Consider the following 21,125-nt stretch of genomic DNA (forward strand, 5'->3'; position numbering starts at 1 on the left):
GCACGCACACGCACATCCACGCGCGCGCTCAAGCACACACGACTGCGACCCGCACTCCCTCTCTGTCTCTCTTTCCTCTTTCCCTTTGAGCCCTCACATCCGCCTGCAACTGCCTTGCGTCTCCCAGCCAGCCTGTCGCGCAGAGCTTTATTCCCCCAGCAGCCCTGCACTCGCTCGCTCGGCCACCCTTCCTTTGACTGCTCAAACGGGTGCGCTGCCCACGCCATCATAGAGACCCTGATTGATCCCATTGGCGTGATTTTCTTGCGTCCACTGCATCGTTTCCTCCCCCCACCCATCACTCCGCCGTGCTTCATCTCGACACTCCATTTTCCTCCATCGCATCTCCTTTGATCGGCTCATCGGCCTCTCCGACGCCCTTTCGCGCGTTCGACCGCCGTAGCATGCATCGCTGAATTCGATTCTCTCCTCGCCTCCCCCCCACACGCGCCTCATTTCGACCCACCCTCCATCACACCTCGTCACGACTTCGTTCACGCTCCTTGCATCCCATCCCTCCCCTACGGCGCTGCACATCCGCTTGCATCTCGGCCCGCCCGCCGCACCTTCCGGCACTTCCGACACCGAAACAATCGACGACTTGCGTGCAGACCAGCCCCTGCATCCATGCCATCGTCCGCTGCATCGATCGCAACGCCACATCTGCTGCCGAGTATCCACCATCACCACCCACGCCACCACCCGGTCCCATCGCCTTCGGCAAGTCCGACCCTCGCGTAGAGCTCTGGCCGCGACAGGATGACCTCCGCATCGGCTGCCGCCAGCTACGTCAACGATTTGCACTATCCATCACACGCGCACTCGTTGGCGCAGTCGCGTCTCGCCTACAACACCATGCCCGACGACCACGCACCGAGCACCGCAGACGACTCGGATGAGCCGCCCTCGTTCTTCGTGCGCGCGCTCTACGACTTTGAGTCCAACGATGCCAGCTCGCTCTCCTTCCAAAAGGGCGCGCTCATCGAGGTGCTCACCCAGCTCGAATCCGGCTGGTGGGATGGCCTGCTTCACAATCAAGTCCGCGGCTGGTTCCCCTCCAACTATGTAGAGCCCATCTCGGACCGCGAGGCCGCCGTCGAGCTTGCTGCCCGCGCACAGCTCACATCCAATTTCCACCTCGGCCTCTCCTCACAGCCCTCCGCCGACTCGGACTCGTTTGCCCGCCTCGGCTTCGGCTCCGGCTTCGATGGCCTCCAGGCGCTCATCAAGGGCGACGGCATCGGCAGCAGCGACGCCTTCAGTCAGCTCGCAGAGGCCGCCATGCTCGATCCATCGCGACGCGTCTTCGATCACAACAGCCCCCAGCTGGCCGAGACTCACTCCGACGCATCACCCTATCGCAATCCGTCGGCACCCAACCATCTCGCCCCGGAATCCTCAGCCTCTGCCTCGCTCGCTGCCTTGTCCGAACATCGCCTCGCTCTCGAGCGCGACAGGGCCCGAGCTGCTTCCGTCTCGAATCCCGTAGAGGTCAATGCGGGCGCGTCTACTTCTCTCGCTGCTGCTGCCGCTGCCGCCAGCGCTCGGCCCAGAGCCGCCACTGGCTCCAACGCCACCGACACATGGGCTCAAAACACCTCCAGCAGCCGAGGAGCACGCACAGGAGCCGCGGCAAACCAGCTCCCCACGCTCGGCGTCGTCGGCCCAGAGTCAGGCGCCGGATCCTCGGCAGTCGCAAACCAGCCACCATCCATGCTTCGCTCATCCTCTTCCGGCCAAAGCAGCACCGCAGATGCTCAACACCTCGCGCCGGACGGCAGTCGCACTCCCTCGCTCCGCACCAACGATTCGCGGCCGTCTTCCAGCACCAACAGCAGCCACACCGCCATCTTCCAGAACGGCAGCGCCCCTGTACGCGCGCCCGCCTCCAACGCGGTAGATCGCATGCCCGATCCTATCACCGTGCCCAAGCCTTGGAAGGTGCGCCTCACCGACGACGAAAAGTTCTTCTTCTTTGTGCATCGGAAGACCACCGAGATCCGATGGAACTACACGGACGCCAAGACCAAGCTCACCATCCTTTCCAACGTCACCCCGCGAAGTCGCTCTCCAGCGCAGCCCGCGCGATCCCCGGCGTCCGCATCAACGCTCAATGACCACACCAAAGCAGCACCCAGTCTAGGCGGATCGCGCAGCCTTGCGCAGGAGGTCTCGGAACTCAACCTCGACTCGGACGAATCGGATTTGGACGCCGATCTCAATCCACGCCTGCCAGGCAAGCCGCCCAAGATGGCCGCTTCGGATGCAGCTCGCAGCGCACACGCCTCGCTCGGCGCAGCAGCTTTTGCGCACCATCCCGCGCTGTCCCAACCACAAGCAGCGCCCGACACCCTGTCTCAGGAGGAGTCGGCCGCCTATGACCTTCAGAAAGCCATGGCGCCATCGCCGGTAGCTCCCGTCAGCCTCCTGGTTCGTCGCGCAAACGAGGTCATCAGACAGCTCGCAGCCATTGCGACCGAGCAGGTCGGCACGAATGGCCTCGCCGAGTCCGATGGACCTCTCTGGAGCCCGCAGAGTGGCGTCTACCTTCCGAGGCTTGCGCATGCCACCTCAAGCGTGGTTTCCGCCATCCGCGATGTCCTGTACGCCACCGGTTCGCTCTCTCTCTCAACCAGCGATCTCGCTGCCATCTCCAAGCTCGTCTCGCCCTCCCCAGCCGAAGCAGACAGTCGCACCGCGCTTGCGCCCGACTTCCCTCTGGAGCACAAGGACATTGATCTGAACCTTCTCTCAAGCGTGCTGCAAGCTTCTCACGCTTCTGCCCACGGCAAGGGTGCCTCTACTGCACTTCAACGCTGTGGCGTTTATTCCAAGGACTCGCTTGCCCCCATCCCGAGCAGCCTGCACCCCGTTGGTCGCAAGCTCAACGCCGTCGTCTCGAAGCTCGTGCTTTCTTCGCGCCAGGTCATCGACCACACCGTCACACTCGCCTCGTCGCCCACCTCGAGCATGGAGAGCACCATGACCGACCTCGATGCCGACGTATTCTCCAAGCTCTATCAGTGCCGACAACGTCTTCGCGAAGATGCGCTCGAGCTCATGCGCACGCTGCAGAGCCTCAGCTCCGAGGCAGAAAAGGTCAGGAGCACGGCCCTGAGTGCTCCGCAGAGCCGCGGCTGGCTGCGCAGGGTCGAGGGCAGCCTCGAGAGCGACTTGGGGCTCAACGGCATCGGCTCTACCTCGTTCGGCAGCGGCATGGCCGCCTCATGGCTCGGCAACGGCTTTGTGCTTCCGTCCAAATTCGAAGTCGCCTTGATCAAGGCAGAGGGCAAAGGCACCCGCAAGCACAACCCTTTCGACCAACGCAGGGAAGCCGAGTCCGCAGTCGTCCGCGGCATGCTCACGTTGCGGCGCATTCCGGACACGCGATTCGATCAGCACGTGGTCAAGCAGGCCCAGCAGCTCTCCTCCCAGCTAGAAGCTACGAACGACACAATTGTCGCCGCAGCAAAGCCGGCTGCAGCCGTCCAACCTGGCTTGTCTCTCCTGTCTCAGTACGGTGCTTTCGAGGCGCTCGTCGAAGCTATTGACCTTGCCTCGGCTCTCGACGTCGATGGGCCCAGTCCAGGCGAAGCCAAGTCGTCGTCGATCTCGGCGCGGAACTTGACGAATGCGCAAAAGGCGCGCAGCCTGATGCGCCGCCTCGTGACTCTCAAGCAGACCGCCTACGACCTTTCCTGCTCCCTGTTCATCGCTGTGCAGGAGCATGGCGAGGAGACAACGACCTCAAGTGCGTCGTCGCATCTGCAGCGAGAGGCAAGCAGGCTGACCAGGCTGGTTTCCACTGTATCCAAGACGCTCGAGGAGCTCGTTCAGGTCGCTGAAGAGCAGCTGCGCGACGCATCGCCGTACTTGGGCGCTCGTGCGGCGGTGCACGGCTCCGAGGAGGGCTTCAGCCTGCCATCGACCGGTATCTTCTCTCACAAGATCAACACCACCAGCAACGGCCTGCACGAGGAGGTGGAGGAAATGGCACGTTACGCAGCCAACGGTGGCCCCGACGCCGAGGAAGAGTCCGAGTTCATGTACCTGGGCCCCGGCATCGCCGTTCCCAACGGGCCGAGAGCCAGGTCCGGCTCTCGTGCCACTACAGGCTCGACAGGCAACTCGCCCAGTACCAGCTTGGCCCCCGCACGATTCGGCATGTCGAACAGCTTCCGCAATAGATCCACCTCCGTCACGACCGGCGGCTCGACGCGCTCGATGCAGTCATACACCGACGCTTCCAGCCGTATCCTCAGCCGTCGAGGCACCTTGGTGGACGGATCGACAGCCGAGAGCATCGACGAGGACAGCGAATCGGTGCGCACCGGCGGCGGCAAGCTGCGTCGGCTGCTGGGCGACGACGCGCCGCTTACGCACACCTTGACCCACGACAGCGAGAACAGCGCCGGCACCGGCAACACAGGTTCGACGCTGGCGCGTCGCAAGGAGGACGAGGTGCCGTGGTTCCTCGAGCCAGACTACATGGGCGACGACATTGTGATCGCGCAGGACGGCTCGGTCAAGGGCGCGACGCTCGAGGCGCTGCTGGCGCGGCTGACGATGCACAACTCGTTTGACGCATCGTTCAACAACACGTTCCTCATGACGTACCGCTCCTTCACCACGACGCAGACGCTGCTCGACCTGCTGGCGCAGCGCTTCCGCATCTTGCCGCCCGACGGGCTGGACGAGGACGAACTGGCGCTCTGGACCGAGAAGAAGCAGGTCCCGATCCGGCTGCGTGTGTTCAACGTGCTCAAGATGTGGCTCGAGATGCACTTCTACGAGGGAGAGGACGAGCCGTACCTGGACCAGGTGCGCCGGTTCGCGGTCGAGGAAATGGGCGAGATTGCTTCGATGAAGGCGCCCTCGCAGCACCTGCAGCGGCTCGTCGAGCGACGCCAGGGCGAGGGCGAGCAGATGATCCGCAAGATGGTGCTGCCCACGTCGGCCCCAGCGCCGATCCTGCCCAAGAACCTCAAGAAGATCAAGTTCCTCGAGATTGATCCGCTGGAGCTGGCGCGCCAGCTCACGCTCATGGAGAGCCGACTGTACAACAAGGTGAAGCCCGCCGAGTGTCTGGGGCTCAAATGGACCAAGCCGGGCAACGAGGTGCATGCCAAGGGCATCATGGAGAGCATCAATACGCACAACCGCATCTCGGCATGGGTGGCCGAGACGATTCTGCAGCAGGAGGACCTCAAGAAACGTGCGGCGCTCATCAAGCAGTTTATCAGCATCGCCGACCGCTGTCGCGCGCTCAACAACTTTTCGGGCATGTGGGCCATCGTGTCGGCGCTTTCGACGGCGCCGATCCACCGGCTGCGGCGCACGTGGGACGCGGTCTCGCAGAAGCACGTGGCGGTGTTTGAGTCGCTCGAGAACCTCATGTCTGCCTCGCGCAACTGGGCCAACTACCGCGAGATGATCCACAAGCTCAACCCGCCGTGCGTCCCCTTCCTGGGCCGCTACCTGGGCGACCTGACTTTCATCGAAGACGGCAACCGCGACCGACTCAAGGAGAATGACCAGCTGATCAACTTTGGCAAGCGCCAGAAGACGGCCGAGGTGATCCGCGAGATCACGATCCACCAGTCGACGCCGTACAACCTGGCGGTGGTGCCGGCGCTGGAAAAGTACATCGAGACCAACCTGGTGGATGCCCGGTCCGCAGACGACCTGTACGAGCAGAGTCTGGCGCTCGAGCCGCGCGAGCGCGAGGACGAGAAGATTGCGCGTCTGCTGCAGGAGTCTGGCTTCCTCTGAGCCGAGTCCAAGTTTGCCTTCACTCCCAGCACACAGCACAGGCAATGTCACGCTCATGCCGAGATTCTTTTGACGACCGGGTGTGTTGCAGTGGGGCGTGTGAGCGTGCGATTCAGCGTGGCGGACGAGCTTTGCGGGCCGAGTCGTTGATGAGCTCGGCATCCTGTGTGGTGGGGAAGCCGATATTCCAGTATCCCTCTGGGGTCGCTTGACGTGCATGGGTGGTGCGGTGACGGGAGCAAGCGTTTTTCTCTGCGTCGCCGGGGTTGTTGGGGCGTAGCTCGTTGAGGTGCGAGTAGAACGAGGCGCAGTCGGGACAGTCGTGAGCGATCATGGTGCGGCGCTGGATGCGCGATCGCACAGGCGTCGAATCGACCCATCCGACATCGCGCCGTGCACCTGCGATGGGTAGGATGGGCTCGCTAGGTCCGCTCTCACCACCAACCACAGGGGCTTCCGGCGCGCTTGGGCCCGGACTAGGCTCGCTGATATTGGCGTCAAGTTGGCTTGAGGAAGAGGGGCCGTCTACGATGCCAGCCTGGATCCAGATTTCGCGACTTGCTGGGTCGAGTTTGTTGAACGCACTGAGTGTGCTCGTCCGCTGTCGTCGCGGAGAGCTTGATTTGCCCAAGACAGCGGCGATTGGAGAAGACTTTGGAGAGCGCTGGTGATTGGTGCGCTCCTTCTTGGCGAGCGATCGCAGCCACCACTGCTTGAACGCAGCCCACGCCTCTTTCTCCTTCTTGTGCGCTGCTTCCCTGGCCTCAAGCTCCCGAACGCGCTGTTGAAGGGCGGCACAGCTTGAGCACGACTGCTCTGGCGCCTTGCGCGAATCGGAGTTGGCTTCAGCTGGCTGGGTCGAAAAGGATTGTGCTGGCGCCGAGACTTCGGAGAGGACAGCGCGCGGCGAAGTATCTGGAAGCCGGTGGACAAGTGCTTCGAGTTGCAGCATCGTAGCACTTAGCCTGCCCACACATCTTTCGAGCTCGGCGCGCGTTGGAGCTGGCCCGTCTGCCAACGCAGGTACCGACAACTGTCCTTGACCAGCTCGTGCAGCGCCATGCGATGCAGAAGGATCACGACTCGATGATGCCGCAGAGCGCTTGCGCTTGAGTGGACTGCTCATGCTGACGGAGCTCTGGGTAGCAGCGGGCGTCGATGAGAGTAAGGGGGAAGAAGGCGAGCCAGGTCACGCCCAAATTGCAGTTGCCAACCGCGCGCAGCATCGGACCCTTGCTCTCACGCAGCGAAAATGCCTCCACACCAACACGAACGCGTCTGGCGTAAAGTCACACCGCTGACACTCGGCCATCCACGCAGCACCACACTCCCAAAACATCCCAGTGTGTGCTCAAGCTTGCAATTGCGACGTGTGATCAGCTAGCAATCACGACCATCCCATACCTTCACTGATCTTGTGCGCCAGGGCGCGCTTCATGAACTGCTCCCTGGCGAGCATCCTGGTTTGCTTGAGGAATCGATCGAGGTCGATGCGCTCGGCATTGAGCGCCCTGCCCAAGTGATAGAGCGTGTCCTCGATAGCATTGTCTTCGGCGACCAGATCGACGAGCTGATTGCCCACGATGCTCGTAGCCAAGACCATGCTGTCCGGGTCCGGATCGTCTCTGGCGTGGATGGAGCGGACGGACTCGGTGATCTCGTCGACCGAGCCCTGCAGCCGGTCACCTGTGATCTTGCACACGTCTCGCACCGCCTTGAGACGTGACATTTCGTCCTCGATCGCGGGCAACCCGCGGTCCAGATCGCTCGAAAGCACCTCAAGTCGCTGGTTGGATGCTTGCAGCGTCGACGAGAGCGTAACGAGTCGCTGGTCGATCTTGGAGTAGACGCGCTCATGCAGCGCCAGCAGCTCCGGGTTGATGGGCCGCGGCGGCGGTGGGGCCGATGAGCCAGCCGACGTCGGCCCACCCGCAGAGGCGAATCCGTTGGCCTGTCCGCGGGTGTCGGAGATTCCGAGCGCCGAGTCCTCGTCGTCGAGCAGATTGACGCTCTTCGGTCTAGGCGCAGCGGTCGGTCGCGCCGGCACGCCGTTTCGATCGGCGACTGCTACCGCTGCTGGATTCGGCGCCTGAGACACGCTCCCAGATGCATACGGATGAGGCCCAGGCACCGGCGGCGGTCCGCCTCCGTTGGCCGGAGGCAGACCTGGCTGTGCATAGCTCTGAGCACCAGGTGCTCCACTGTAAGCCGGCTGTCTCCCACCTGCCTGAGCGGCCTCGTTGCCATACTGCGTGTGGCTTGGGTGGGGCTCTTGCGTCGGATAGGGATACGTTTGTGCACGCGTTGGCGGATGCTGTTGCGGGGTCGACTGATGTCCATAAGCGTACGGACGACCATCGGCGTATGCTGGCCTATGGGAGGGCGATACCGGCGAATGGCTCGATTCGATTCGCGTTTGCGTCCGGTCCGCGGGTGCGAAGTGGGCTTGCGGCGATGGCGCACCAAAGGGCGCTTGGTGCGCGCCTGGACCGTACGCGCCGCCCGATGCGCGCCTATTCACATCGGACCCGGCGCCGGGCGGATGACCGAAGGTGTGTGGTGACTGAATTTGAAGCGCAGGAAGTGGCGCTGGCGACTGGTGAGGATCAAAGTGCGAGCTCGAACTTCGTGGGCTGTGAAACCCGCTTCGGTCGAAGCCCATGGACGACGAGGGCTTGGGCGGACGCTGTGGCGTGGAACTGCCTTGTGGGTGATCGTGGTGAGCGGAGCCAGGCCCTGGTGGCGGCGGAGGCGGCCTTTGTCTCGCCTCCAAGGACGGGGATCCGACAACCTGAGGCGATCTTGGAGACGCCGGCAGCGACGGTCCTGGGGGCTGTGCGAGGGGGTTGGCGCTGGAACCCTGTTGCGGCGTGGATGGCTGCGATCGCTGCTGCGACGAGGCAGCGGTAGCATACACCGGCGTTGGCTTCGGCTTCGCATACACGGGCGGCTCGCGGCCAAACATGTGCTGGCAGTCGTGAATCAGGTCGAGCAGATTACATGCCTCGGGCTTGCTTCTCCACCTCGCGATGTAGTTGCCTCCGATCTGGCCGCTGGGATCCACGTTGGGTCCTTTGCGGATGGCCATGTCTGGCGTGGGCGCCACAAATGCCATAGGTGGCTCTCGTGGATAGTCTCGGGGAATCCAGTAAGCGACGGGGATGTTGTAGGTGGTGGTGCGGAACTCCACAGGGACCGTGCCCTCGAGCGTGAGCAGCAGCTGCGTGCGACCATCGTTGAAAGTGAAGACCTCAGTCTTGGGCGAGAGCGATGATACCGCGATCAGCGCTCGATCCACGTCGGCGTATACGCGGTCGCGATCGTTGTACGGACCGAGCACGCTGCGCAGCCACCTCTGCACCACCGCATGGTCCATATCCGCAGCACTTCCGAACGGACACTTGCGAAGCTCCAGATGATGATGAGAGAGTGTGCGGTCGGAACGACGCCGCAGTTGTGATGGTTGCCTGGATCAGCGCGGATGGGCCGGCCGAGCCAGGCGAGTCGTCGCGATAGCCGCCCTCCACGGCGTCGGCTGGTCCGTTCGCCCCGCCTCCCACGAGGCAAGAGCAACAGCACCGCCAGGCCCTGATTTCCTTGGGATTCCGATGTCTTGGCGCATCGGGCAGCCGAGGGTGCAGCTGTTCCGATTGCGATTAAATACGATGCCCTCCGATGGGAACGCTGAGGTGATCCGAAAATCCTGCCGACGGGCAGTGGCTTCCAACTGCATGGCAATTTCTCCACCTCTCGCATTTTCTCGGGTCAGCCGAACATCGCCAATCGTCTTGTTCACGTCCAGCTTCCTTGGCCTTCACTGCGAACGTCACTGCCATCAGACCACGGCGAGCCTCCTGCTCAGCGTACCAATCGGCACCATGCGAGCGTCGCTTCCACAGGCTGCCCTTCGTTCGGCTTCGAGCCGGCCCATGGCTGCGCCAGCTCTGCACACTTCGTGTGGCGCCGCCCTCTCGAGTCAGCTCGCTACCGCTCCCACATATCTGGGCCAACGACGAGGCCTGTTCGGCTTCTCGCTCTTTGGAGGTAAGAAGAGCAAGAAGAACGATCCCTTCGCCCTTCCTCCGCGCGCCGCCAAGAAACCCCTACTCGCCCAGGATGATCTCTTCCACCCTTTCTCCAAGTCGCCCATCCCCTCGATCCGCGCGCGCGGAGAGCGCATCCGCTCGCTGGCACCCTGCCCCGTCAGCATGTCCAAGTACAAGGTCAGACGTCTGGTCAACTTTGAGTGCCCCGACTGCGGGTGGCCCACGCACTATAGCGAGAAGGAGTGGGCCGAAGACACCGAGCACGGCAAGTACGTTGCGCGTCTGCGCGAGGCCAACGAAGACGAGCACGACCTCCGCAGCGGCCGTGAGATGTCCGAATTCAAGCTGCCTGGCCCGCAAGGCTTCGAGGAGACCATCAACATGTCCAACTGGGACGTCTTCTTCTACACGCGCAACTTCAACTCAATAGAGTCGGATCGCAGCCGACGCCATGTCAGCAAGCTCCTCACCTTCCCCACCACCATGGGCGCCGTCATCCACGAGAACAGCCCCTTCACCAAAAAGTCGCGCAGACTCACGCACGAGGGCCTTCGCAGCATGATCGCCCTGCGTCAGACCCTTCACCCCAAGGCAGGCGACAAGCCTTCCCTTGACAAGATGCGAATCTTTGTCGTCGGTGCACGAGCAGAGTCGACGCTGCCTCCGGCCGTGTGGGACCAGCTGACTTACATGTTCCCCGGCGTCCCCTTCCACCTCTTCCTCATCGGCCCCGAGGCGCACATCCCCACCGACAAGCAGGTGCAGATGCAGGATCGCGCCGCTCCGGGATCCGGAGGCATCTCGATGCACAAGGGCCGTGTACGAACTTCAAACTACGGCGTTCCTTCGCGCACCGTCGTTGTCTCTGAGGGTCTCACCGTCACCACCATCCAGTCCAAGTACGAAGACGTGCACGCCCAGCTCGAGCCCTTTGACGCCTACACCGACGTCTTCTTTGCGTTCAGCCCTGGCTTTGGATTCCCCTCGCAGATCGCCGTCGAGGAGGCCGACCAGGCACGACAGGACGAACGTGACCACGAAGCGCACTTTGCGCGTGCCAAGAGCACCTACCATGCTGCTGGCGCTGAGAGCGCCGAGTCCACCGAGGCATCGGCGCAGAAGGCGGCCGATGACGCCGTGGAGCTGGCCAAGGCGCAGATCGCCGAACAGCAGCAGCAGACCGGCGCCTCGGGTGCAGTTCCCGATGCTGCCGCTTCGCCGAGCCGAGCGGCGTACACGGTGGATGCGACATCGTCGCCCGAGGGCGGAGATGTGCCTTCGGAAGAGCCTGCGCCTGTGCTAGCGTCTGCGGACGGACACACATTCACGGCGCTGACTGCGGCACCAGTGGTGCAGGCTCAGCGCGAGTGGGCGCGTGCCATCGGTCAGATCCTCTCGACGCGCTGTGCGCTCATCGCCACGGGCTTCTCGCCCGCTGATGTGGAGCGCGACGTGCTGGCGTTTGAGAGCGTCGACGGCGTGCGCGGCGAGTTCGACTGGCTCGTCACGCCCGGTGAGAACCCGTTTGCGTCGCAGCAGTGGGCGGTGGCCGACTTTGACCCGCGCGTCGCCGTCAAGGCCAACTGGGGCATCTGGGCCGTCCGAGGAAAGCGCTACGACATCCAGGGCCCCACCGGCTACTGAGGCCGCATCGCTATGTCGTAATGTCAATCCTCATCACATCGTATCTCACTGCTCGCATAGACCGCGATGAAGACTTGAGCAGACGAGGGGGATGGCGGTCAATGACTGTCTATGAGATTGCAGCATTGGCAGATCGTCACAGTTCAAAGGGAACCTTCCTTGATGCGTTCCCAGTACCACCGAGTCATTTCTTCGAGGCCGTCCTGGAGCTTCCAGCGCGGATGCCAGTCTAGGAGGCCCGTGGCGCGTGTGATGTCGGGCTTGCGCTGCTTGGGATCGTCTTTGGGCATGGCGAAGAAGCGGATTTCGGATTTGGCCTCTTGTTCGCCCGGAGCGAGCGCAGAGGCATGCGTGTCTTGCGCCTTGACCTTGTGCACGCACACTTGGACAAGATGGGCGAGCTCCATAATGGTGAATTCCGCCGGATTGCCCAGATTGACGGGTGTATGCACGTCGAAGCGATGAACATGCGTCGGGTCAAAGTAGCTGTCGCCAAGAGCAGGGGTCGAAGCGGCGGTGATGGTTTCATCAGCGGCAGGGGTCGCGACGGTGGAGCGGGTAGGGATGATGGAGTCGGGCGCTTCAGTCATGATATCGACTGCCGAAGCGTCCGGTGTCGCACGGGACGGTGGTGCATCGTCCGCCGGCAATGACTCGACGTTCATGAGCGATATTAACCCGTCGATGAGATCATGGATGAACATGAAGCTTCGCGTCTGGGTACCGTCTCCGAACACAGTGAGCGGCTCGCCACGCAGGGCCTGCAGGATGAGATTGCTGACGACTCTGCCGTCGTGCGGATGCATGCGCGGTCCGTACGTATTGAAGATGCGAGCCACCCGAACGTCAACGCCATCCTGGTAGTAATAGCCATAGGTGAGTGTCTCGGCGACGCGCTTGCCCTCGTCGTAGCATGCGCGTGGACCGACAGGGTTGACGTTTCCGTTGTAGGTCTCGGGCTGCGGGTGGACGTCTGGGTCGCCATAGACCTCCGAGGTGCTGGCGAGAAGGAAGCGAGCCTTGGTGCGCTTGGCAAGACCAAGCGCGTTGAGCGTACCGAGAAAGTTGGTCTTGATGGTCTTGATCTGGTTGGCCTGGTAGGAGATGGGGCTGGCGGGGCAGGCGAGGTGGTAGATCTGGTCGACCTCGATGACCAAGGGCTCGACGACGTCGTGACGAATAAGCTCAAAGTTGGGATGACCAACCCACTGAGAGACGTTGGACTTCTGACCGGTATAGAAGTTGTCGATGACGAGCACCTCGTGGCCCATGAGCATGAGGCGATCCACCAGGTGAGATCCGACAAAGCCTGCCCCGCCTGTGACGAGGATCCTCTTCTTCTCCTCGACGGGCAGCACGCGCGTGGGCAGGTAGCCGTAAGACGATGATGCGCCATTGAGCAGGCCATGATGTGCATCCATTCGGCCGATACCCAAGCCGTATGACGAAGCCCTCGAGCCTGGTGCCGCGTGGATGTAGCTCAGCTGGCGTGGCTGAACGGAAGATGGCAGCGGAAAAGCCGACGTCACTCCGAGCTCCTTGAGCGTCAGTTGCGAGAGCGCGGGCGACCCCTGAGACGCGGGTGACGAGTGGGCCTGCGTATGTGCCTGTGCTTGCGCTTGCGCTAGAATGCTGGCGTGGGAGCCGGGATGCGAGTTGGCGACGTTTGGGCTCCAGAAGGACGAGGCAGCAGCAGCTCTTGCGATCCGGCTTGCGTTGCTGTCGGTGCGTGTGTGACTCTGCCAGGGTGACGAGGTCGACTCGCGCCGACTCGCTGTAGAAGCGTGAGAGGAGGCTGCATCTTGGTTCGGGCGATCCGAAAGGCGGTCCGACGGATCGAGTGTCAACTCGGACGAGGGCATCAGGATACCCGATCCTAGAGCCGGGCGATAGTAGAGAGAGCGCAGATGATCAAGCGGCACATGATGATCGGGCGCCTCTGGATGATGGTTGGCAATGTCGCCAACCTCGGTCGGGCGATCCATTGCGCTGCTCATGAGGGCGAGAGCATGCCCCGGATGGATCTTCGCCTTGACGGTTGCAGTTGCAGTTGCAGTCGTGTTCGAGCGAGCAAACCGAACCGCATCCAGGGTCCACACGGATTGGCTTGAGCCCATCGCGGCCTTCGTTCCTGTTTGCTTTGCGATTCACGTTCGAGAAAGAAAAATGATGCGACGCTCGAAATTGCGGTCTCAAAAACTGGAGAAAGAGGCGGCAGAACGCAGCCAAGGATGCGCGACTGCATCTCGCATATGCAGCCGCACCTCCACTCCAGCTGATGCCGGTCGGACCGCCATCCCAGCGCCCGAGGACTATGAACCTCGCCTGAACGTACAACAAAGGCAAACGCTGCACCACCATCTCTCCTCGGTCAGTAACAGCCTGGTAGACAGCCAGCCTGTCCCGCTCGCATCAATAGATGGAGGCAACTTCTGCGGACGCGCCTTTGGCCGCCGAGTTCAGACCACATGTCCCCAAGGATGGCCTGCCTCCAAGCCACCACGTCCTCGCGCCCGCCCCAGGCACCACTTTCTCCTCCTACCTCCCCCACTGGAACGCGCAGCCCACCTCGTCTGCAGCGCAACAGGATGCAGAGTCGGCCCAGTCGGCTCAGATACAAAATGACTCGTACGATTCCAATCTCACCTGCTTGCCCAACTCCATCGCCCTCGTAGACTCGGCCAAAGTCGTCCGCATCGGCTTTCGCAATCCATGGCCAAGCTGGCACAAGCCTTCTCTCGCAGAAGTATGGCAAGGACTGGAGTGGGGAGAGGATCAGGATCCAGCCATCGACTATGCACTGCAGGATGCCGACGTAGCCCGCAACCCACGCACCGATCTGGAGCACGTCGAGTCCGAAGCCCCTTACCAAGACAGTCGCCCTGGCACCCCCGACCAGGATGGAGACAGACAGCCCCCATCCAGCTCTCTTGACACACGCACCATTAGTGCGACCCAGTATACCCGATCCGAGAAGATCAAAATCGCTTCCAAGCAACTCCTCTCTGTACACGAACCGTCGTTTGACTTCGACCACACCAAAGACAAGCTCAAGGCCACCTGGCTCGGACACGCCGGCGTCCTTCTCCAGCTCGCTCCACTCGAGCCAAAGCAAGAGCCCATCCGCATCCTCTTTGATCCCATCTTTTCGCAGAGATGCTCGCCCATCCAACTCGCAGGCCCCATTCGCTCCTATGCTGCTCCATGCGCCATCTCCAGCCTCCCTCCCATCGACCTGGTCGTCATCTCGCACAACCACTACGACCATCTCGACTACGACACCATCAAGGAGCTCTGGGCTGCCAACAAGGGCCGCATCCGCTTCATCGTGCCCCTCGGAAACAAAGATTGGTTCGTGGGTGCCAGCACGTTCGAGCAGGCAGAGCCAGAAACAGCATCCACAACCTCGTCCTCTTCGTCTTGGACACTAGCACCGTCTTCAGTGACAAACGCTGCCACCACTTCCAACCTCTCCATCCTCCCAGACAGAGTCTCGGAGCTGGATTGGTGGGACGAGATCCTTCTCTCCCAACCTGGCTCGACTGGCAAGCAGCTGCGAATCGTCTGCACACCCGCTCAGCACGGATCTGGGCGGTACGGCGTGGATGCCAACTGTGCGCTGTGGTCGTCGTGGTTTGTTGAGCATCCTGGCGCCGATGGCGCATCACACCCGATCCGGGCATTCTTTGGCGGCGACACAGGCTGCCAATTCCACGGCCGCGCTTTCCCACCGGCACCACCGCGCCCGACAGAGGAGGATGTTCCCCTGGCCACGCCAACCTCGGAAGCGAGCGACGGCGGCTCGACGCTTGCAGAACAGGTGCAGGCACCCACCTACCGAGGCGGCATGCGTCTGCAGGTGCCCAACGACGACGAAGAGTATCCGGCCTGTCCCGCGTTCGAAGAGATCGTGGTACGTCTCGGAGCGCCCAACTTCTTTATGCTGCCGATCTCGGTGGGCGCCACCATCTCATTTTTACGCTCCTACGTGCCGCTGCCCGACTCCATCTCGCCCTTCCCGCGTCTCTCGGCCGGGCTCACGGCCGCCAACCATATGCCGCCCTGGGATGCGGTCGGCATCTTTGACAAGATGACCTCGGCGGGCGTTGCGAGCGGTTCTTCGCCCGCGGATGCGGTGTGCATGGCCATCCACTGGGGCACTTTCATTTCGGGCCCGGAAGAGGTGCTCAAGACCCTCGGCCAGCTCAAGTGGGCGTGTCACCAGCACGGAGTCCACTTTGCCCGCGCCTACGACGCCACCCAAGGCCCTCCGTCTGCCAAGGGCCGCACGGGCAGCAAGACCTTTGTCGCGCTCAATCACGGCGCCAGCCTCACCTTGTGAGCTTCTCTCATGCCACACACAAACTCAACAATTTCGCTCGGAACCAGACTGAAACGCCTACGGAAGGATCGGAATGACAACATTCGCGGTGATACCATGGACAAGCCACGATGTGCTCTTTTTGTTTTGTTGGAATGGACAATGCGATCCACGCTTCAGTGCCTGTCGTGTCCGTCGGGCGTCTCGGTCTTCATATCGGTGTGCGAGCCCGGTGTGCTGTTGGATGCCTGTGCCTGTTGGCCATCCATGCCGTGAGAGCTTTGCGCGATTGCCTCGATCAGCCCACCCCACGGCAGTAAGCCCCAGTCGCTTGGGGCTGCCGTCGCGCTTGCTGCGCCGCCGGCGCTCAGATCCCCAGCCTTGCCGTTGGCACCGTTGCCCGGTGCGCTCGAAGTGGGCACTCCGAAGCTGTTGAAATTGCCGGCCGTGTTGAGCGCTCGCAGATGCGGATGCGCACTCGGCTGGAAATTCGGAATGCCGCTTTGCTCCGAGGACGAGGTGGCCGGGATGTTGATCGAGTTGGCACTGCTGCGCGCCATGCCTGACGAGGTTGGTGCGGTCGATGTCTGTGCAGTCGCCGTCACGCTGGGCGAGGGACCCCCAGACCCGGGAGGAGGCGTGTTGAAATAGCTCGCCAGGTCGAAGCCAGCCGCCGAGTCAAAGCCCATGCTGTTGGAGGTGTGGCTGGGGCCAAAGCCGAGTCCGGAACCGGCGTTGAAGTTGAGTGCGTCGTTTGGCGTCGGGTTGAGCATGCCAAAGCTGGGCTCGAATCCGCCAAGCTGGTCGAAGATGCTCTGTGCGAGATCGGTGGCTGCGTCGCTCGTGGTCCCTGTCGAGACGGTGCCGAGCGCCAGACCTGGAGCACTCGCGCCCGCGGTGCCTCCAAACAACCCGGCGAACGGCGGCGGGGTGGTGCTTTCTGAAGTGTTGACAGAGCCAGCACGGGCCAGCTGCGAGGCATTGCTCTTGGAGCCGCCGTTGCCGAGCAGCATGGCCGAGCTGAATGCAGCCGTACCTACACCAGCCGTGCCGGTGTCTTGACTGCTTCCTCGCTTCGAGGCCGCATCCTTGGAGCGCGCTGCCTTGGACGAGCCATCGTCTGCTTTTCCCTTTGCGTCGCCAGCCGCCGTGCGTTTGCTGGCGCCCGTGGCCGAGGTTGCACACCAGGTTGGATCGCGTGCCTTGGCTCGGAAGAGCTCGATGATCTTGACCTCACGCTTGCTGCACTGGTCGGCTTCGCCTTCGCGATGCTTGTGCAGCTCGATGAATTCGTCCAGGTAGGATAGGAAGTCGGGCGCTTCCGATCCGTTGGGATCGAGCAGAAGTGCGATGCCGATCATCATGGTGGCATTGAAGAGGCGATAAAGCCCGCCCATGTGCACCTTGCGCGCACGTTCTGGCTCCCACTTGACATCCTTGCGGTACTCCTGTCGCACGCGTCGATCCGTCTTGGCGCTCTCGAAGGCCGCCTTGCGCGAATGCGAGTACTTTTCGGAGTTGCGCAAGACGTACGGCCTGTGCAAGGCGATGCGCACGTAGTGGTACTCGATGTTGAGCAGGTAGCGGTGCAAGGGAAGCCAGGGGCAGACGCTGTCAAATTCTTTGTTGGTGTCCGGTCCGGATCCGTCGGGGGCCTTGTCGACTCGGTAAATGTCCGGGATATCCTTGCGGAACTTCTCGAGCTCCTCGTCGAGGGCCACGACGTCGGCGTAACGGCGCGGGCTGGCGAGGTTCTGGAAGTGCTCGACGATCTTACCAGTCAGCCGGGTGAGCTCGTGACGGATGGCAACGAAGAGGAAAACGCCGGGGGGCGTGTTTGGACGCGGGCGAGTGCGCGGGAGGTAAGGGCGAGCGGAACGAGGCATGGTATCGATGTCCACATCAGAGGGCGGGAGCGTATCGCAGTGAAACTCTTGGATAGCCTGCGGCCGGCCAAGAAGGATGCTCGTGGTCTTGTCCATGTAGAAGATGATGGCCCAGAGTCGTCGCCTTCGCTCGGTGGTGATGGCATCGAGGCCGAGCTTGCTGCCGTCGCGATGCAGGCCGATTGCCTGTGCGGCGCGGATTGCGTTTCCGAGGAGCGACCAGCTCTCTGCGCTCTGGCGCTGGCATATCAAGAAGCGGGCGGCAAAGAGATGAGCGAGGACCAGGTCAATGTGGTCGACACGGATGGTGGAAGCGATGTTGATGGTGCGACGACATGCATGGTACAGGCGAATGGCACCCTTTTTGGCTTCGGCTTCGGATCCGAGGGCCTCGGGAAGCGAGCGCATGGCGGTGGCGAGGATGGCAAAGAGGAAGGCGAGGAAGGGCACGTGTCTTGCGCCATCGTCGCCGCGCTCCTCCTTGGCGTTGCCCCAGCGGAAGTCCATGAGCTCTTCGTAGGACTGGCGGAAGGTGCCTTCGTGGATGGGAAGACGGGTGTGGTTGATGTCGCGAAAGTAGATGTCGAGCAGACGGTCGGTGTCTGCTTTGGAGGGCAGCGAGTTCATGAGGTCGCTGAGGATGTTTTCCGGAGCGCCTCCCTCGTGGATGAGGCGATGCAGCTTGACCGATGCAGGGAAGCGCGGGAAGTTGGCGCCGAGCTCGAGACGCTCTCCGTTGATCTCGGTCTCGATGACGCCTCGGCTGACGGATGGGAGGGCGAGGGCGCCGAACCAGCTGTCGCCGTCGCGAGCGAGGCCACCCTCGAGCGGATTGCCGCCGAGATCGTAGCGGACGGAGTTGGCTTTTGAGGAGGTGGAATCGATGACTTCGCCCTTGGAGGCGGCGATGGCCTGCGCCTCGGAGTTGTAAAGCTCCTCGCGTTCGATGCCTCGTGCGGTGCTGGGACGGATGATGCGTCTGCGCTTCTTGGGCTTGGGTCGCGAGGCGGTGGAAGGGTCGTCGTTTTCCGGCTCCTGCTCCTCGTCGCTCGACATCATCTCGACAAAGGCGGCCATCTGTCCTCTGGAATCCTTGAGCTCCTTGGCGAGCTCGGCGTGGGCGATGGCGAGGCCCTCGACGATGTCCTCGAGGCGCTGCACCCTGTCACGCATGTCTCCGAACTGGTCGCCGTCTTCGAAGGGCCGGCAGCTGTCGCCGAGGCCGCGATCGATGCAGGGTTGGCAGGGTGTCTGACGATCGCACTTGTGCTTGCGGCGATGGCACTCTGCACAGCTGTAGTGGATGCGCTTCCTCTTGCGTTCGCGCTTGCTGCCGAGCGAGGCGGCGACGGCGTCTGCGACGGTGCCATGCTGACGTGTGCTGGCGAGTTTTGCGGCGAGCGCAGCCGTGGCGGGTCGACTCGGCCCTGAGTTGGCGCCGGCAGCAGCGGCTTTGGCGACGGAGGCGTGTGCGGAAGCATGGCCGTTGCCGATGGAGCGATCGGGGGTGGCGGTGCCGGACGGAGAGCGTGCGCGCGGAGAGACGGAGCTGGAGGCGCTATGAGCGTCGGATGGGCCGTAATTGGTCGGCTGAGCCGCGCTCGACGACGGGCCAGGATGCGGTGCAATCGCTTTTGGCTGCATGGTCGGAACGGAGCGAGCGAGCGAGCTATGTGTGATCTTGCGAGTAAGAGGTGCAGAGTGGTGCGAAAGCACCGCCGATCAGTGCCGCAAAAGCAGGAGTGGAACAGCGAATCAGTCCGATCCGATGAAGGTGATGATGGCGGTGATGGAGAGAGACGGAGGACGACGGCAGAAACTCGGCTTGTGCGCGGCTGAACCCTGCCCGCCGTCTTCTGCTGCTGTCTCGGGCCAGTGACATCCCACCGCATCCCACGACCCCACCACCGCACCGAGTCAGAGCCGCCGCCTCTTTGCTTGGCGGCCTGCCTTTTTTTTTTTGCCCCAGCGGCTGTTGCGAATTCCGAGCATCGTCGAAATTACCTGCAATTTAGCCTGCCACTTCAGCAGAGGCGGCCGCGGGAGCGAACCGTTGGACCCCGATTTGGCCGACCCGGCCATTGTTGGGGCGACTGAGCCAGCGCGGGCCGACCTCAAGGCGGCAAGCAGAGACGAGCAAGGAAGGAGGACCCTTGGAGCAACTGCCGGACCTGCATCGGCGCCTGCAGCTCCTGTCACCTTTGACTGCCAGTCTCCCATCCTTGCTCAGCAGCAGGCTCAGCAGGCTCACGTCTCAAGCTCACTTCCCTGAGTCTCTTGCTTGCTTCATGCTTACGATCAAGGTTGCGGCGCACGTCAAAAGAATAGACTACATAACATTCAGGCGTCGATGCGGAGGTCCAGTGACAGGGAATCACAGCAAGGGGCGAACGCACTTGCGACATCAGTATGCATCGCCCGTGATGGCATCCGTCTCTTGTTGGCGTCGAGCCTCGGCTTCGGTCTGGTCGCGACGCATACGCTTGGACGACGATCCCAAGCTGCGCGGGATGTAGACGAGCGGTGAGCGCCACTTGCCGTCGTTGCCCTTGACCACAGCAGTGCCGAGCTGCGTCGGCTTGGAGTTCAAAAAGATGTTCTCCCAGCCGCCAGCCTCGACCGAGAAGATTTCGTGCGTGAGCGTAATGTGGTCCAGCTTCTTGAGCGATTCGTTCCACCACTTCCACGGCGCACGATGCACCGCGTGGTGCGCAAGCGCATGGATATCTTCGACCGATCGAAAGTAGCCGATGGAGAGCAGCTCGTTGTTCGTCGTGCGGTCCGCCGCATTGAGCCACTGCGTCATGCCGAGGAAGCCGCGCGCATGCGAGTCTTCCTCCAGCCAGTCCACGCACTGCTTGAAGAACTCGCCCGCCTCTCGGAAGCCAGGGCCCAGCATGCCCAGCGGATGGTTGCACTTGGCCGAAATCAACAGCACCGCCAGCGGCCGATTCGAAGGACCCTCCCGGTGCACTCCGTCTTCGTCGGGAAAGTGGCACATGGTTCGGCCGCGGATGACGCCCTCCATCAGCGGATTAGGCAGCACATCGGAGGTCTGCAAAAGCGCCCTGAGCACGCGCAGTGCCAGCACGCCAACCGGAAGCGCCACCACCCAGAGACCAGCACCAAAGATGGCGACCACAGCACATTGCAGGCTTGCGCCCATCAAGAGCCAGGTGGTGATGGTGAAGGTGTCACGCAGCAGCGCAAGCGTGATCCGCGGCATCCCCGACACCGACTTGGGCCGACCCGGAGCACTGTTCCCCGAGCCGTGTGCGTACTGGCTCCATGGCTGACTAGCAAACGGCTCGAAAACCGGCTTGTACTGGATCTCCTCCTTCTCCATCACGGTGGTGGTTGCGTCGGTCAAGAAGCGTATTTTGGCGCGCCGGATGGAGCTTCAAGGAGAGCGGACTATGTGCAGCAAAGTGGTGGTCAGACGCCCTTGGATCCCAA

At 62.5% G+C, this 21,125-nt stretch overlaps 8 protein-coding genes across 8 annotated transcripts; 3 read left to right on the forward strand and 5 right to left on the reverse strand.

Moving 5' to 3' along the window:
• Positions 1–759: 759 nt before the first annotated feature.
• On the forward strand, positions 760–5,772 carry PAN0_010c4151 (uncharacterized protein; the record flags this gene model as incomplete). The annotated part of the gene is made up of 1 exon (XM_014800605.1): positions 760–5,772. One exon carries the CDS (start codon positions 760–762, stop codon positions 5,770–5,772), a length of 5,013 nt encoding a protein of 1,670 aa, XP_014656091.1.
• A 112-nt stretch (positions 5,773–5,884) lies between these two features.
• On the reverse strand, positions 5,885–6,898 carry PAN0_010d4152 (uncharacterized protein; the record flags this gene model as incomplete). The annotated part of the gene is made up of 1 exon (XM_014800606.1): positions 5,885–6,898. The coding sequence occupies one exon, from the start codon at positions 6,896–6,898 to the stop codon at positions 5,885–5,887; it is 1,014 nt and encodes a 337-aa protein (XP_014656092.1).
• Positions 6,899–7,159: 261 nt separating this feature from the next.
• PAN0_010d4153 (uncharacterized protein) lies at positions 7,160–9,148 on the reverse strand (the record flags this gene model as incomplete). Its single annotated transcript, XM_014800607.1, has 1 exon — positions 7,160–9,148. One exon carries the CDS (start codon positions 9,146–9,148, stop codon positions 7,160–7,162), a length of 1,989 nt encoding a protein of 662 aa, XP_014656093.1.
• Positions 9,149–9,650: 502 nt separating this feature from the next.
• On the forward strand, positions 9,651–11,462 carry PAN0_010c4154 (uncharacterized protein; the record flags this gene model as incomplete). The annotated part of the gene is made up of 1 exon (XM_014800608.1): positions 9,651–11,462. The coding sequence occupies one exon, from the start codon at positions 9,651–9,653 to the stop codon at positions 11,460–11,462; it is 1,812 nt and encodes a 603-aa protein (XP_014656094.1).
• A 143-nt stretch (positions 11,463–11,605) lies between these two features.
• PAN0_010d4155 (NAD-binding protein) lies at positions 11,606–13,579 on the reverse strand (the record flags this gene model as incomplete). The annotated part of the gene is made up of 1 exon (XM_014800609.1): positions 11,606–13,579. The coding sequence occupies one exon, from the start codon at positions 13,577–13,579 to the stop codon at positions 11,606–11,608; it is 1,974 nt and encodes a 657-aa protein (XP_014656095.1).
• A 302-nt stretch (positions 13,580–13,881) lies between these two features.
• PAN0_010c4156 (Metallo-hydrolase/oxidoreductase) lies at positions 13,882–15,804 on the forward strand (the record flags this gene model as incomplete). The annotated part of the gene is made up of 1 exon (XM_014800610.1): positions 13,882–15,804. The coding sequence occupies one exon, from the start codon at positions 13,882–13,884 to the stop codon at positions 15,802–15,804; it is 1,923 nt and encodes a 640-aa protein (XP_014656096.1).
• A 155-nt stretch (positions 15,805–15,959) lies between these two features.
• On the reverse strand, positions 15,960–19,313 carry PAN0_010d4157 (uncharacterized protein; the record flags this gene model as incomplete). Its single annotated transcript, XM_014800611.1, has 1 exon — positions 15,960–19,313. One exon carries the CDS (start codon positions 19,311–19,313, stop codon positions 15,960–15,962), a length of 3,354 nt encoding a protein of 1,117 aa, XP_014656097.1.
• Positions 19,314–20,073: 760 nt separating this feature from the next.
• On the reverse strand, positions 20,074–21,015 carry PAN0_010d4158 (uncharacterized protein; the record flags this gene model as incomplete). Its single annotated transcript, XM_014800612.1, has 1 exon — positions 20,074–21,015. One exon carries the CDS (start codon positions 21,013–21,015, stop codon positions 20,074–20,076), a length of 942 nt encoding a protein of 313 aa, XP_014656098.1.
• Between the last annotated feature and the right edge of the window lie 110 nt (positions 21,016–21,125).

The sequence above is a fragment of the Moesziomyces antarcticus genome, assembly GCF_000747765.1.
Source record: "Moesziomyces antarcticus DNA, scaffold: scaffold_v10010, strain JCM 10317, whole genome shotgun sequence".
NCBI classification, from domain to species: Eukaryota; Fungi; Basidiomycota; class Ustilaginomycetes; order Ustilaginales; family Ustilaginaceae; genus Moesziomyces; species Moesziomyces antarcticus.